This window comes from Carcharhinus amblyrhynchos, chromosome 25 (genome assembly GCF_965287045.1).
Source record: "Carcharhinus amblyrhynchos chromosome 25, sCarAmb.v2.hapA, whole genome shotgun sequence".
Taxonomy (NCBI): Eukaryota; Metazoa; Chordata; class Chondrichthyes; order Carcharhiniformes; family Carcharhinidae; genus Carcharhinus; species Carcharhinus amblyrhynchos.
The window spans coordinates 2,324,571-2,341,218 of NC_137348.1; the positions used below are offsets into that span (position 1 = coordinate 2,324,571).

The following is a 16,648-nucleotide window of genomic DNA, read 5'->3' on the forward strand; positions in this document are numbered from 1 at the left end:
CACCCTCCGCGCAATTTGCCGTTCCACCAATCTTGGTGTCATCAGCAAATTTCGACACCATACACTCGGTTCCCTCCTCCAGATCATCTGTATAAATGGTAAATGGCTGAGGCCCCAGCACCGACCCCTGGGGCACTCCACTAGTCACCAACCGCCAATCCGAATAGCACCCATTAACCCCCACTCTCTGCCTCCTATTTGACTACCAATCCTCTATCCACACTAACACCCTACCCCCAACTCCATGCCCCCTTACCTTCTGCAATAACCTCCTGTGAGGTACCTTGTCAAACGCCTTCTGAAAATCAAGAAAGACCACATCCACCGGCTCTCCTCTATCCACCGCCCTAGACACGTCCTCATAGAACTCCAATAAATTTGTCAGACACGACTTCCCCTTAACGAAACCGTGCTGCGTCTGCTCTATCAAGCAATTTCCCTCAAGATGCCTCGCTATTTCCTCCTTGATGACGGATTTTAACATTTTACCTACAACAGACGTTAAACTAACGAGCCTATAATTCCCCGCCTTTTGCCTGCCACCCTTCTTAAACAACGGCGTAACATTAGCCGTTTTCCAATCTTCTGGCACTTCCCCGGAATCCAGCGACGTTTGGAAAATAACCACCAAGGCCTCCACTATCACCTCCGCCATTTCTTTCAGAACCCTCGGATGCATTCCATCCGGTCCTGGGGACTTGTCCACAATCAGTCCCTCCAGTCTGTCGAGCACCGCCTCTCTAGTAACAATAATGTCATTGAGACCCTCCAGTCCTACCACCTTTCCATCACTAACACACGGCAAATTATTCACGCCCTCCTCCATGAAGACCGAAACAAAAAAGTTATTCAAGACCTCAGCCATTTCCCCATCCCCTACCACTAAGTCCCCCCTCTCATCCTCTAAGGGTCCAACGTTCACCCTAGCCAGCCTCTTCCTTTTTATATATTTATAAAAACTCTTGCTATCCTTTTTTATATTAAGCGCTAGCCCAGCTTCATAGTTTCTCCTACCCTTCTTTATCAACTTCTTTGTCAATCTTTGTTGACATTTAAACCTCTCCCAATCCTCTTCTCGCCCACTACTCTTAGCTACTCTAAACGCCTCCGCTTTTAATTTAACACTTTCCTTCACCTCCTTCATTATCCACGGCTTATTACCTCTCCTCCTATGGTCCTTTTTAACCATCGGAATAAATTTCTGCTGAGCACCAAGAAAGATCTCCTTAAAGATCCTCCACTGCTCCTCAGCAGACCTACCTTCCAACGCGCTCCCCCAGTCAACATTCGCCAATTCTTCTCTCATCCTACCGTACTCCCCTCTGTTCAAACAAAGGATGCATGTCTGGGAACCCACTTTCTCCTCCTCCATCTGCACCAGAAACTCCATCATACAATGATCACCCTCCCCAAGAGGATCCTTCACCACAAGGTCCCTAATTCTACCCGCCTTATTACATAACACCAGATCCAGGATAGCTCGCTCCCTCGTCGGCTCCAACACACACTGTTCAAGGAAACTATCCCGGCAGCATTCCAAGAACTCCTCCTCGAGCCCACCGCGTCCAACATGGGTCGACCAATCAATTTGTAGATTGAAATCCCCCATAATTATCGCCGTCCCATTCCTGCACGCCGCACTTATTTGCATGTTAACAGCCCGCCCCACCTCCAGATCATTATTCGGGGGCCTATAGACGACACAGCATCTTCCTCCCTTTGCTGTTCCTAATCTCCACCCACAACGATTCCACTTTCTGCTCTTTGGTTCCTATATCTTCCCTTGCTACCACCCTGATGCTATCCTTAATCAGCAGAGCTATGCCCCCCCCTTTTTCCTCCCGCCTATCCTTCCTAAACACTTGATACCCCTGGACATTCAGCTCCCAGTCCCTGTCACCTTGCAGCCACGTCTCTGTAATGGCCACCAGATCATATCCATTTGTGCTGATCTGCGCCACCAGCTCATCCACTTTATTCCGAATGCTTCGTGCATTCAGATAAAGTGCCTTCATCCCAGCCTTCACCTGGACCCTATTTGCCAGAACGCCACCAACCATACTCACGCCCCCTACTCCCTTTATTATTGGGACATCCTCGGCCTGTACCCTCTCCTTAACTTTAGACCCCGTAATGTTACCTACCCTCGCACCCTCCCCCCACTAATTAGTTTAAAGCCCTGTCTACAGTCCTATTTACACGATTCGCCAGGACTCTGGTCCCAGCACGGTTCAGACCAACCCCATCCCACCTGAACAGGTCCCACCTACCCCAATACTGATGCCAATGCCCCATAAATTCAAACCCATTCCTCCCACACCAATCCCTGATGGAACTACAAAGGATTGTGAAAGAAGCCCAGAGCAACCCTCAAACCAATCTCCCATTCATTGATTCTGTCTGCACTTCCCACTGCCTCGGCAAAGTAGCCAGCATAATCAAGGACCCCACGCACCCCGGACATTCTCTCCATCGGGAAGAAGGTTCAAAAGTCTGAGGACACGTACCCACTCAAGAACAGCTTCTTCCCTGCTGCTGTCAGACTTTTGAATGGACCTACCACACATTAAGCTGATCTTTCTCTACACCCTAGCTATGACTGTAACACTACACTCTGCACTGTCTCCTTTTATTCTCTATGAATGGTATGCTTTGTATAGCGCAAGAAACAATACTTTTCACCGTACACTAACACATATGACAATAATAAATCAAATCAAATATATCGAAGGCACAGTTGGTATCAGTAATACCGGAGTTGAATGCAACCCAGTAAGCCTCCGAGGCAGTAACCAGCTCCCCCCCTCATCCCCCATCCAGTGGCCCCCAGTCCTTGATATCAATTGGGAAGAGCGTTCAGTTCAGCTGTGGTACTCTGCAGTTGAACATTCAGCATCTAGATGTGTACAGAAACAATGGTTCATCTTTCCCCCCTCCTTTACGTGTCTGGTTCTAGCTTTCCCTGTGGATCCTGCCCCTTTAATTAACCAACTGAGCTCCTTATTTACAGTGATGAAGCAATCCTGCTGCAGTATAATATTAACCAATTTTTCATCTGTAAACACCAGGGGCTCCATTCAGGGGCTGAAGAGTGGTTGCAGAGAATCTTACCTCCAGGTCTCGAGGAGTCATTAAAATAAGACAGGCCATTGGCACCCTTGACAAGTCCTGGAAATATCTGTGGGAGAAGTGGGAGAGAATGATCAGACAAGAAACCAATTTCTTGCAAATTTCACCTAAAGCAAATCCTGTATAAATCTTCAGGTGAAATAGGGAAACAGTTTGTGTTCTGACAAAAGCTAATCTCCTCCTCCCCCACCAGCAACTGGCCCCCTCCAGCTCCACTGTGGACTCTAATACCTGTTTGGTTTTGCCTTGGACAAGGTTAATTGGTGGAAATTGTATTTTGTTGAAGGGGAGAGGAGTTTACCTGCTTCAGGAACAATCCAGTACACCAGAGCTGGAGATTCAGAACCGTGAAACACAATGAGAGACTCCACATTGTGTCAACCTCACACAGTCAGAACGATTATATGGAGGGACAGCAACATTATCAGGGAGGCAGAGGCTGAGTTATTCCGTTTGGGGTGTCACTCACAAAGCCCTAACTCACCAACAGTTCTATTTGCATAACTACATTTTGGCACGTTATCCTTTGATCATTGCACAACTCCACAAATAGCTGGATCACTCAAGCTGCTGTTACTGCCCCCTGGACAAGTCAAGGCTTTCAATGTCTCTCACACACACATAAAAAATGTTTAAACAGGGAAAAAAGTATAATACATTAGATATTAAAACTGATAATTGTCAAAATGGAATTGCATAAACAGTTTTTGGGGTAAAGGTGCGGGTCTACTAGAATTAGTGCAGAAGGAGGACATTCAGCCCATTGAATCTACACCAACCACAATCCCACACAGGTCCTATCCCCAGAACCCCATGCATTTACCTAGCTAGCCCCCCTGACGATGGGGAATGAGTGAAGGAGACTGGGTCTAAGTGTTGGTTCTTTCAAACAGCTAGCACAGGCAAGATGGACTGAACAGTCTCATTCTGTACTGAGTGATTCCTTGATATCGGACCTTAGTTGTACCACATTTAAAGTGATAAGCACAGTTCCAATCTCTGGACTGTAAAAAAGGTAGAAGCATTGGAGAAGGTGCAAAAATGATTTACAAGGATGGTATCAGAACTATCAGGGACTGGGGTTCTTTTCTTCAGAAAAGAGAAAGCTGAGGGTAACTTGATATAGATCTTCAAATTTAAGAAGGGATTTGATTTGATGGACATTGAGAAGATAAGGCAAACCCAGAACTCAAGGTCATAATTATAAAAGAAAAGCAAAATATTGCAGATCCTGGAAATCTAAAATAAAAACAGAAGATTTTGGAATTACTCAGCAGGTCTGGCAGTATCTGTGGAGAGGGAAAGAGGGTTAATGTTTGGGTTGGTGAATTTTTGTCAGCACTATAAAGGTAAAGTTACTGTAGTCCCAGGTGACCAGAGGCTGTTCTACCCTTTGAGGGAAAGAGCTGACTGGTGATGATTTAACCTTGCTCCTCGCCACATCTCAGGCAAGGAGCAAGGTTGAGAAGGCAGCGCCTTCATGAATAACTGCAGCCAGAACAGGAATTGAACCCGTTCTGCTGGCATCACTCTGCATCACTGCATCATGAAAGCCATCCAGCCAACTGAGCTACAAATTCCCAGAATAATAATTATAAGATAGCTGGTAACAGATCAAACAGGGAGTTTTTATTTGGAGATTGGTGAGAATATGGAACTCAATGGCCAGTACTCTCCCACCTTGCCCGCCACAGAATCTGGGCGGGCAAGTGTCCGACAACGGTAATGTCCAATGACCTCAGGTAGAAATTTCCAATCTTGTCCCAGCGAGGCCATAAAATCCCGCCCACTGTCACAGGGAGCAGTTGAGGTGCATTTGATAGACACATTGAATGGCAAGCTGGATAACCACGCAAGAGAGAAAGGAACAGAAGGATAGGATGTACTGAAGTAAGGCTGGGTAGAGTCTTGTGGAGCAAACACTGGCTTGGATCAGAGGGGCTGAATGGCCTGTTTTTGTGTCGTAAATTCTGTGTAATTCTATGTAAAACAAGTTTACATATTACAATTTTTCCAAACAAATTTCTCGCCTCTGGTGGTGGCTGTCACTGGGGCCCTATTCCACAAGCGATGCCTACTCATCCATATGTCATTCTTCATATGTAAGTCCAAGCAAATAACCACTTAGAAACCACAGAAAATTACAGCACAGAAACAGGCCTTTTGGCCCTTCTTGTCTGTGCCGAACCATTTTTTGTCTAGTCCCACTGACCTGCACTTGGACCATATCCCTCCACACCCCTCTCATCCATGAACCCGTCCAAGTTTTTCCTCAATGTTAAAAGTGACCCCTCATTTACCACTTTATCCGGCAGCTCATTCCACACTCCCACCACTCTCTGCATGAAGAAGCCCCCCCTAATATTCCCTTTAAACTTTTCTCCTTTCACCCTTAACCCATGCCCTCTGGTTTTTTTCTCCCCTAGCCTCAGTGGAAAAAGCCTGGTTGCAATCACTTTATCTATACCCATCAAAATCTTATACACCTCTATCAAATCTCCCCTCATTCTTCTACGCTCCAGGGAATAAGGTCCTAACCTATTCAATCTCTCTCTGTAACTCAGCTTCTCAAGTCCTGGCAACATCCTTGTGAACCTTCTCTGCACTCTTTCAACCTTATTTACATCCTTCCTGTAACTAGGTGACCAAAACTGTGCACAATACTCTAAATTCAGCCTCACCAATGCCTTATACAACCTTACCATAGCACTCCAACTTTTATACTTGATACTCCAATTTATAAAGGCCAATGTACCAAAGGCACTCTTTTTGAGCCTATCCACCTGTGACATCACTTTTAGGGAATTCTGTACCTGTATTTCCAGATCCTTCTGTTCAACTGCACTCTTCAGAGTCCTACCATTTACCCTGTATGTTCTACTTTGGTTTGACTTGGTAAATTTGTATTTATATAGCATCTCTAACATCACAAAACATCCTTAAATGCTTCATAAAAACATTATTGAACATAGATTTACACACGGCCATGTAGCAGATATTAGGAGAGGTGACAAAAAGCTTGGTCACAGAGATAGATTTTGAGGTGTGTCTTAAAGGAGGAGAGAGAAATGGAAAGGAGAAGGATGGTGAGGGATTCCAGAGCTTAGGGACTTGGCAGCTGAAGACACGAGCTCCATTGATGGAGTGGTGAGAAAGGAACATGCTCAAGAGGCTTGAATTAGATGAAGACAGAAATCTCAGTCGGTTACAAAGCTGGTAAGATGAAAATGATGGACAGGGCCAAGGCAGCGGGGGATCTTGAGAATTTAAAAATTTGACAGACTATTCAAACTGTGTGTTAAATGTATCACTGCGGACCTGATCCCAGTCAATATTCGCACACACAGCACGAGCCACTGGAGAAACAGAAGCCCTGGCTGATTTTATTCCCTCTGAACCCCAGGGATCAATCACAATGCTCGCAGGACATCCACCTTGAAGAGCTGCCAGGGCTGGAACTTTGCAGGTCAGTTTGGCTCTTTGCGACACTGGGGAGTATACCTTCTGCTTCATCTGAAACTCTGCATTCTACTTCATCAAATCTCCCCAACCAGCCCCCTTGGTCAACTCCTTTTCACTTTTGGGACATTCTTGAGAAATAATTACCTGACAACATTGAAAAGGTTCACTGTCAATTTTTTGTAAATATGTTGTAAGCTTATCTTGTTTTTTGCCTTCTTTGCTGCCAACAGAATTTACTCTGGCTAAGTAAATAAAACGAACATACATTGTGTCCCCATCCCCATTTCCTGATCAATGAGTCACCAGAAAAGGAACCTGTGCTTTTGGGAAACTCAATTATCTATTTCTAAATGATCACAGAATGTGACAGCACGGCGTTCAGTCCACCCTGCTTGTTCCAGCTCTTTGAAAGATCTATTTAATTAGGCCCATTCCCTCCAACTCTTTCCCCATAGCCCGACAAATTCTTCCTTTTTAAGTATTTATCCAATTCCCTTTGCAAAGTTAATACAAAATCTGTACCCAGTGCCCTGTCAGGCAGCTCCTTGTAAATATACGACGGGCTGAATGGCCTCCTTCTGTACTGTAAAGATTCCGTAATTCCAGATCACAACAACTCTCTGCATAAAATAAATTCTCCTCACCCACCCCCAGTTCTTTTACCGATCTGTGTTCCTCCGGTTACCAAACCTCCTCCCACTGTTTGATTCACAGGTGCTGAGTTTCAAAATTTCAACGCATTCAATGATATCAAGCCCATTAGAACTGTGCCTTACCACCCAGTCTCCAGCTGAGCAAGCCATCCAAAATTTTAAGTCTGGCCTAAAGAAACAGTCAGAAGGGACCCTGGAGACCAGAATCTCATGTTTCCTTCTTGGCTACCGGACCACTCCACATGAAACAATGAGAGTTCTGCCAACAGAGTTGTTAATGAACCATTATCTCAAAATGAGGCTGAGCCTGGTGTTTCCAAATTTGCCAGGGAGGGTAGAGGCAGCCAAAGCAGTCAGAAGACAAACCATGATTCATGTCAATCAACAGGGTCATTATTGGTGGATGATGGTAGGGGTATTGAAATTTTGAAATTCAGCACGAGTGAACACTGTTCTGTTGTCAGACACAATGCTTCTGAGATGCCGTGGGTGGAAAAACATTGGTGTAACCTTTCAATGGTAGCATGCAATATAAGAGACTTCACCTTAAAAACATCCATCCACTTAGAGTGTACATCAACAATGAGCAGAAGCATTGTACCCATGAATGAGCCAACATAATCAATATGGACATACATTGAGGGATTTAGGAAATGGGTTGAGTTGGGTCCCTGGAATCACTCACTGTCTGTAAAACTGGACCCCAGTTTATCAAATGGACATGGTGGAAGGATGTCCTAAAACACACAGACCATTTGAGAAAAAGAGAGATGTCCCAGCTTTCCATCAGGAAATATGTTCCCATGAGGAAATGTTGCCAATTGTTTTAGCACTGAAGTACCTGGCCATCCTGTGACAGGCACAACCGACATCTCCATGGAAACAGATAGAACTGAACTGCCTGTGCCTGAAGAGGTGCCTGTCATTGTGGTTTCAGATGACAGCAATCCTGGGGAAGTGCCCCAGACAGAGGAGTTACAAAACTCCACAATGGTTCTGAAACCCCCTGAAAGACTTCATTTATAATTGACTCAATTCACAAACTAAATGCTTAATTGTCTGGGATCATGTAAATTGAGTATTGACGTTTGTATAAAGGGACTTAGAGGGGGAGAGATGTGATGATTGACCCTTCAAGAGTCAATCTGCAGAGTAAAGGTCACATGAGCCAGAAACCACTTGGGGAGCAGGGTGAAGGATCCTGCACTCAGAGTCATCTCTGGAGCTGGTCACAGACATGAGGCTTCAGGCCTCTGTGTAGTTTTAACCTGTAAATAAATAAGTTGTGTTTTTCCCTAAACTGGTGCATAAGCATCTTTACACTGGAGTAGTGAATTCAAAGATTCACTACTCTCTGACAGAACGTTTCCTCAAATGAACACCTTCTTATTCTATGACTATGCCTCTGGTCCTACACTCTCTGCAGCAGGCAACCTTTGTTGCAGTTGGCACTGCTCACAGTGCTTGACTGGGCTCTCAATGTCGACATCAATGTCAGGCCACCAGACATAACTCATGGCGAGCATCTTCATCTTAGATATATCCAAATAGGCACTGTATAATTCAACTAGGAGCAACTCTCTTCCTGGTGTAGGGACAACTGTGGCTCCCCAATGTATGATGCCATCTTGGCAACTCAATTCATCTTTTTGTATAAAATATGGTTTTATCTCTTCAGAAACTGCCTCATTAACTCAAACAATAGTATCCTGTGCCTCACTTTGGAAAGCCCTTGGATCCCGACTGTCCAGTACTTGATCTGTTTCACTGAGCCTGGCAAAGTATGTAAGAAATTTAATGCCATGAAAATTTCTTATGGCACTGGAGGAGGGGCAACGGTCTCTTGTAAAGATAGGTGACTAAGTGCACCCACATTTGCTATGTGTGTTCCAGGCTGGTACTTGAAAGTATGTTTGTAGGTGGAGAGGATTAGCGCCCAATGCTGAATTCTTGCTGATACAATTGGTGGAATTGCCTTAATCTCTTTAAAAAGACCAAAATGCAGTTGTGGTCAGAAAGAATGGTAAAGTGCCTGCCATACAAACACTGGCGGAATTTCTTGATACTAAAAACTATTAATAATCCTTCTTCCTCAATTTCTGAGTAGCTTTTTTCAGCTTCTGAGAGAGTTTGTGAGACATAGCCTCTTGGTCTTTCAGACCTTTCAGATGTCATCCATCTTACAGGGCAACATCGCACTAATGCCAGATTTGATTTGATTTATTATTGTCACATGTATTAACATACAGTGAAAAATATTGTTTCTTGCATGCTATACAAAGCATATCATTCATAGAGAATGAAACGAGAGAGTGCAGAATGTAATGTTACATTCATAGCTAGGGTGTAGACATAGATCAACTTAATGCAAGGTAGGTCCATTCAAAAATCTGACAGGGATGAAACTGTTCTTGAGTCCGATGGTATGTGATCTCAGACTTTTGTATCTTTTTCCCAACAGAAGAAGATGAGAAAACGCCCGGGATGCGTGGGATCCTTAATTGTGTTGGCTGTTTCCTGAGAAGTATAAACGGACTCAATGGATAAGAGGCTGGTTTGCATGATGATTTGGACGACATTCATGACCTTTTGTAGTTCCTCGCAGTCTTGGGCAGAGCAGTAACCATACCAACCTGTGATACAACCAGAAAGAATGCTTTCTATGGTGCGTTTGTAAAAGTTGGTGAGAGTTGTAGCTGACATACCAAATTTCCTTAGTCTTCTGAGAAAGTAGAGGTGTTGGTGGGCTTTCTTAACTATAGTGTCAGTATGTGAGGACCTTTACCCCCTTTATAGCTCTGACCCTGTCTTCAATGAAGTGTAATCCTTCTGCATCTACAGTTTCTCAGGTAGGCTATATTGAACAGGTCATTTCTCCTTCTTGAAACAAACTCCGCCCTCTTGAAATTTCTTTAGCACCTCCTCTAAGTTAGCTAGATGCTTGACTTCTGATGATCCAGTTATAAGATTATCCAGGGGCATACTACAACTTGTGGCAGCTCTTGCAATAGACTTTCCATTGTCCTCTGGAAAATAACAACATGCTGATGCCACACCGAAGGGCAGGTGCATACAGTGGAACAAATCTTTGTGTGTGTTTATAATGACATAACCTTGGGATGCATCGTCTAATTCAAGTTGCTGATATGCGTGACTCATATCCAATTTTGTATATGATTGACCTCTAGGCAGTTCTGCATACAGGTCTTCAATCTTTGGGTTTGGATATTTATTCAGCTTCTCAGCCTGATTAATTGTTAATTTGTAGTCCCCACAAGTGGGGACCTTCTTGTCTGGTTTCAACATGGGAATTATGAGTGCTGCCCATTTCACAAACTGAACTGGCTGGAAAATGCTAAGTTCTTCCGATCTCTTTCTCGTAAGGCACGCTGGTCTTGTCTAAAAATATCCAAGAGTCACTTCTGGATTCACATAAAGGTATGCCTGCAGGCCTTTTGTCTTGTCTAACTCGACACTGAAGACACTCTCATATTTCTTCATCAGTTCAATCTGTCCTCCTTCCCCCAATTGGAAAACCTCGATCCCATTTAACTTAATTTCCTTAAGCTAATCATGGCCCATAAGGCCTTGTCCTTCTCCTGACACTAATATTACTGGGAACTGGGCAGACTTTGGCCCAAGACTTACATATACTGTTGTCTTGCCATAATTTTTAAAGCTTCTCTTGTGTTAGTTGTTAATTTCGCTGAAGTATTTTAAATTCAATGGCTGTGCTCCTTCTCTCAAGTATCGAAACATATGTTGACCTATCACAGTTGCAGGTACCCCAGTGTCTACTTGCATCTTAAGTGGCTTTCCATTTACCAGTTGCATCGCAGTAATGGGGGCTATTTTGCCCACTTTCATATTAAACAAGGAGTGAACATCTAAATCGTTGGTGTTAGCTTCTTTCACATTATATACTTGTGATGCTCCACTTCATCAGCACTAGGTAGACTTGACTTGCTTTTGCACCAATGCCTTGAAAGGCCTTTCCTGTTACAGAAAAAAGAACATTTAACTTATTTTTACCTGCAGGATTCAGGGGAGTGATTGCCCTCCGCCCCCTCCTCACACACTCACAACAGTAACATTCTGCTTCAAACTTTGCCAGATGATTTCCTCTTTTAAATTTTCTTGATTTATTTGTGGCTTAATTTGCTTCCCACTTCACTTCTACATCTTGTTTTTGCCACCACTGCTAACTGCAGATTTCTGCCCTAACTGGTGAACTGTGCCATTTTTCATACTCTTCAGCAGCCCCTTCCTTGCAAGTATTATCTTCAATGATCACTTAAAAATTTACATCTGCCTCTGCTAGCAAATTCCACTGAATAGCTTCATTAATCATCCCACAGTCTAATCTGTCCTGCAGCATATCATTCAAAGTGACTCCATAGTTGCAGTGCTCCGAGATTTGCTTCAAATTGGTTATGTAAGTCACAATGGCTTCCCCTGGGGCTCTTCCCCTTGAATTAAACTGAAATCTCTGAAATATGACAGATGGTTTCTGATGGAAATGTGATGTTACCAATTCAATGGTCTCACTAAGTAACTTGAAATCGAGTGCTCTTGGGGTTGTGAGGCTCAAATCAAATTGTTAGCCTGGGTCCCATACACACTGAGGATTGTTTTTATTTTCCCTTCCTCCTCTTTTCTGTTTGCCTGAAAGTAATAAGCACTTTATATAGTGTCCAGCCATTCACGATGGTGTCAGAAAGATCCATCCATCCAAATAGGAGCATTTTTGTAATTACTCTTCTTTGTCTGAACTTCACCGGAATCTGTACACTCAGTTTGAGACTCGTTTTTACCCTACAGGGTTAGGATACAGAAGCTGCAGCTGATCTACTTGGAACAAAATATATTGAGGAGAAATTTGATTTATTATTGTCACATGTATTGGGATACAGTGAAAAATTGTTTCTTCTGCACTATACAAACAAACCATACCATTCATAGAATATATGGAGGAGAATGAGGGTGCAGAATTTGGTGTTACAATTATAGCTAAGGTGTAGAGATAGGTCAGCTTAATATAAGATAGATCCATTCAAAAGTCTGACAGCAGCAGGGAAGAAACTGTTCTTGAGTCAGTTGGTACACAAACTCAGACTTTTGTATTTTTTTTCCCGACGGAAGAAAGTGGAAGAGAGAATGTCCGGGGTGTTGTGGGGATCCTCAAATATGCTGGCTGCTTTTTTGAGGCAACAGGAAGTGTAAGTGGAGTCAAAGGATGGGAGGCTGGTTTGCTGATTGACTGGGCAACGTTCACAACCATTTGTTGGTTCTGGCGGTCTTGGTCGAAGCAGGAGTCATACCAAGCTGTGATGCATCCGGAAAGAATGCTTTCAATGGTGCATCAGTAAAAAATGGTGAGAGTCGTCACGGACATGCCAAATTTCCTCAGCCTCCTGAAAAAGTAGAGGCGTGGAAGATTATGGTAGGTTTAAATAAGGAAGACAAAAAAAACTTCCCATTGGCTGATAGTACAAGGTCAAGGAGACACTGATATAAGGTTTTGTGAAGGGGTACAGATTTGTGAGGAAGATGTTCTAGAACTTGCTCCCTATGTGGGAGGTTAAAGCGGAAACGATGACTGTTTTTTAAAGGAAATTGAGTGGACAGTTTAGAGAAATAAACTTATAGACATACCAGGACAGAATGGGGGACGGACAGTACTGAGAAAGTGCCGCACTGTCGGAGGGTCAGTGCTGAGGGAGTGCCGCACTGTCAGAGGGTCAGTACTGAGGGAGTGCCGCACTGTCGGAGGGTCAGTGCTGAGGGAGTGCCGCACTGTCAGAGGGTCAGTACTGAGGGAGTGCCGCACTGTCAGAGGGTCAGTGCTGAGGGAGCGCCGCACTGTCAGAGGGTCAGTGCTGAGGGAGCGTCGCACTGTCACAGGGTCAGTGCTGAGGGAGTGCCGCACTGTCAGAGGGTCAGTGCTGAGGGAGTGCCGCACTGTCAGAGGGTCAGTGCTGAGGGAGTGCCGCACTGTCAGAGGGTCAGTGCTGAGGGAGTGCCGCACTGTCAGAGGGTCAATACTGAGAGTGCGCTACACTGTCTGCGGGTCAGTACTGAGGGAGTAATGCACTGTCTGAGGGTCAGTACTCAAAGACTGCTCCACTTTTAGATAGTTAGGACTAAGGGACTGTTACACTGCTGGAGCCATCGTCTTTCAGATGAGATGTTAAACCAGGCCATGTCTGGCTTCTCAAATGGGCTTGAAGGCCTGAATGGCTTTCTGCGTCACAATGACTCTATTCAATCCAACAGCAGCAAGTTTTCCACTGTATCCTGGTAAATATTTATCCCTCAACCGATATCACATATTAAAAATCAGATTATTTTATGATCAACAGTTGGTCTGCACCTCCAGCACCTGCTCGGTTGGCAAGATTACTCTCCAGGCTGTAGCTCTGTGCCACTGAGGAGAAATATCATTGGGACATGGAAAAAATCTTTTTTCGTTTTTATTTAAACATTTCTCTTATCAAATTAAAAAAATACTAATTATGGAGTCGTGGGGTGGAGGTTACAGGGAGTGGCAGACAGTCAACAACCAGGTAATGAGTCCTTTTGCTTTCCAATTGGTGCAGAAAGACAGTGTGTCACAAGATTGGATGTGTTGTCCAACTAATGCCTGGAGGCAAGTCATCTGATTAAACTTTCAGATACACACTCAATCACAGTTGCTGCTCTGCACCTCCATCCTGCTCAGAATTCCAACCCTCCAGGTTTGCCCACCCTAGAGTCTGCAGGATTTGAAGATTAATCTCCTCGATACAGCTGAAAACACCTAGAAGAAAAATTACAAGGACATTAAACAGAAAAGTAACATGTGTGTTTTTTCCCTTCCCATTTTATAAGGGTGGCATAGTAGCCTCACAGCGCCAGGAATCTGGGTTCAATTCCCAGCTTGGGTCACTGTCTGTGTGGAGTCTACTCATTCTCCCCGTGTCTGCGTGGGTTTGCTCCGGTTTCATCCCACAGTCTGAAAGGCATGCTGGTTAAGTGGATTGGCTATGCTAAATTGCCCTTTTGTGTCCCAGATTGTGATGGTTAGGGGGATTAACGAGGTAAATACATGGAGTTACAGGAATAGGGCCTGGGTAAGATATTCTGCTGGAGATGTGGTGCAGACTTGACAGGCCAAACGGCCTCCATCTGTACTGTAAACAGTCCATGATTCATCCTGGAGAATTTGTTTTGTTTAGAGTGGCACAGTGCTTAGCACTGCTGTCTCACTGTGCCAGGGGCCTGAGTTTGATTCCTGGCTTGGGTCACTGTGCGAAGTCTGCACATTCTCCACATGTCTGCGTGGGTTTCCTCCGGGTGCTCCGGTTTCCTCCCAAAGTCCGAAAGATGTGCAGGTCAGGTGCATTGGCCGTGGAAATGTGTGGCGTTGGGAATATTCTGTCAGTTAGTGCAGAATTGATGGGCTGAATGGCCTCCTTCTGCACTGCAGAGCTTCTCTGGACACTGAGATTTATTAATTATAACATTATAATAATGTTTCACTGGTTGGAAGATCCAGAGCCTCCCGGGTATGTCCAGGCACAGTTGGTAACCACAGTGCCTACCCTCAGTCTGTCTCAGATTCCGCTGCTGTGACGGCTCACTAACAGGCCCCAGCACAGGGAGGCCTCACCTTGACAGCCCAGCCTCTCCCTGACAGTAATTCTCTTTGTGGAGGGCAGTGAGGTGTTAGCGGCCATATGGGAGTCCAGGCTCCGCTTCCGCCGCCTAGGCCTGGTTGCCCTGGGAGACGGGCCCGGCCACCGGACTCTGCGGCTTCCGCCGGCACTCCCGTTCCACATCAGCACCGACCTCACTGCGGAATGATCGGAGCGGGGCCGGTTTTAGCGGAGTTCGGGATTACGGAGCTCCTGTCCGGAATGAGGAATTTTAAACAAAACCGGACTCGGAGCGACCGGAACCGTTTCCGGCGGAATGATTTAGATGCGGCACCACTTCCGGTCCAAGAGCACGCGACTCGCTGGAAAATACTGAGACAGAGAAAGGCGCACCGTCAGAGGGTCAGTGCCGAGGGAGCGCCGCACCGTCGGAGGGTCAGTGCCGAGGGAGCGCCGCACTGTCGGAGGGTCAGTGCCGCGGGAGCACCGCACTGTCGGAGGGTCAGCGCCGAGGGAGTGCCGCACTGTCGGAGGGTCAGTGCCGAGGGAGCGCCGCAGTGCCGGAGGGTCAGTGCCGAGGGAGCGCCGCACCGTCGGAGGGTCAGTGCCGAGGGAGCGCCGCACCGTCGGAGGGTCAGCGCCGAGGGAGCGCCCCACTGTCGGAGGGTCAGCGCCGAGGGAGCGCCACACTGTCGGAGGGTCAGCGCCGAGGGAGCGCCGCACTGTCGGAGGGTCAGCGCCGAGGGAGCGCCGCACTGTCGGAGGGTCAGCGCCGAGGGAGCGCCGCACTGTCGGAGGGTCAGCGCCGAGGGAGCGCCGCACTGTCGGAGGGTCAGTGCTGAGGGAGCGCCGCACTGTCGGAGGGTCAGTGCTGAGGGAGCGCCGCACTGTCAGCGGCATCGTCTTTCAGATGAGAGACTGGTCCTATCTGAAGTTTTAAGTGTGCGTGGAGGATTCTGTATCTGAAGAGGAGCAGTGGTGTTTGTCCTGGTGTCCTGGCCAATATTGATCCCCTAATGAACTTTTGAAAATAAATTTTCTGGACGTTATTACATTTCTGTTCATCTTGCTTTGTGCAACTGGCTGCAACGTTTGCTATATTGTAACTGGTCTTCAGAACAGTTTTATTGTGTAAAGTACTTTGGGTCATCTGGAAGACGTGAAAGACACGGAATTCTTTGATTTGCTAAATATGTTTAAACGTTTAGCATTTTATGTTTTATTTTTAAGTTGACTTTTCTTTGGGGAGCTTCCTATTTTAGAGTTTGTTCATTGAAGTCATGAACTTTGATGAAGTTTGGAAGAAAGTCAGGCTAAAGTTTGAGTCAGTGGTTACAGGTGGAATACTTTTGTCGAACGCCACATTTCAGAACAGGTGTCAAAGCCTTGGAGAGGATGCGGAAGCAATATACTGGATCAGTTCCAGGGATGAGGGTCTTCAGTTTCGCAGAGAGACCGAGATCCAATTGCGAGCAGAGAAAGTGAAGAGGCAATTAAATCACGATGTTCAAAATTATGTTTCCACTGGCAGATGTGCTGGTAACCAAAGGGACACAGACATAAGTTGATTGACAGAAGGGTTGATGTGGAATTTCTTTTACATGGGGAGTTGTTGTGATCTGGAAGGCGCTATCTGAATAGGTGATGGAAGCAGATTGAATTGGAACTTTCAAAAGGAAATGGATAAATATTTGAAAGGGCAATATTTTGCATGTCTCTGTGGACGACCAGGGAACTCTTTGATAGAGTTAGCACAAGTTCAGTGAG

The 16,648-nt window shown here is 45.5% G+C and overlaps 2 protein-coding genes across 6 annotated transcripts in view; one reads left to right on the top strand and one right to left on the bottom strand.

The window, feature by feature from the left end:
• Positions 1-14,962, bottom strand: part of adamts13 (ADAM metallopeptidase with thrombospondin type 1 motif, 13) — an 80,071-nt gene extending 65,109 nt beyond the window's left edge. Inside the window, exons 1-5 of the mRNA XM_080211770.1 lie at positions 14,896-14,962; positions 13,951-14,043; positions 11,169-11,240; positions 8,965-9,017; positions 3,112-3,178 (exon numbers count right to left, since the gene is read on the bottom strand). Of these exons, the coding sequence (XP_080067896.1) occupies positions 3,112-3,178; positions 8,965-9,017; positions 11,169-11,240; positions 13,951-14,043; positions 14,896-14,962 (352 nt within the window). The remainder of the gene's footprint in view (positions 1-3,111; positions 3,179-8,964; positions 9,018-11,168; positions 11,241-13,950; positions 14,044-14,895) is intronic.
• The window catches only part of rexo4 (RNA exonuclease 4), a 142,303-nt gene that overhangs the window by 109,563 nt on the left and 16,092 nt on the right, over positions 1-16,648 (top strand). The window contains exon 1 of one of the 5 annotated variants that reach the window (XM_080212093.1): positions 15,194-15,283. The exons of 1 other annotated variant lie outside the window; for it this stretch is intronic. The gene's annotated coding sequence lies outside the window, so the exon portion shown is untranslated. 3 more of the 5 variants (XM_080212094.1, XM_080212096.1, XM_080212097.1) reach the window with 3 other exon arrangements.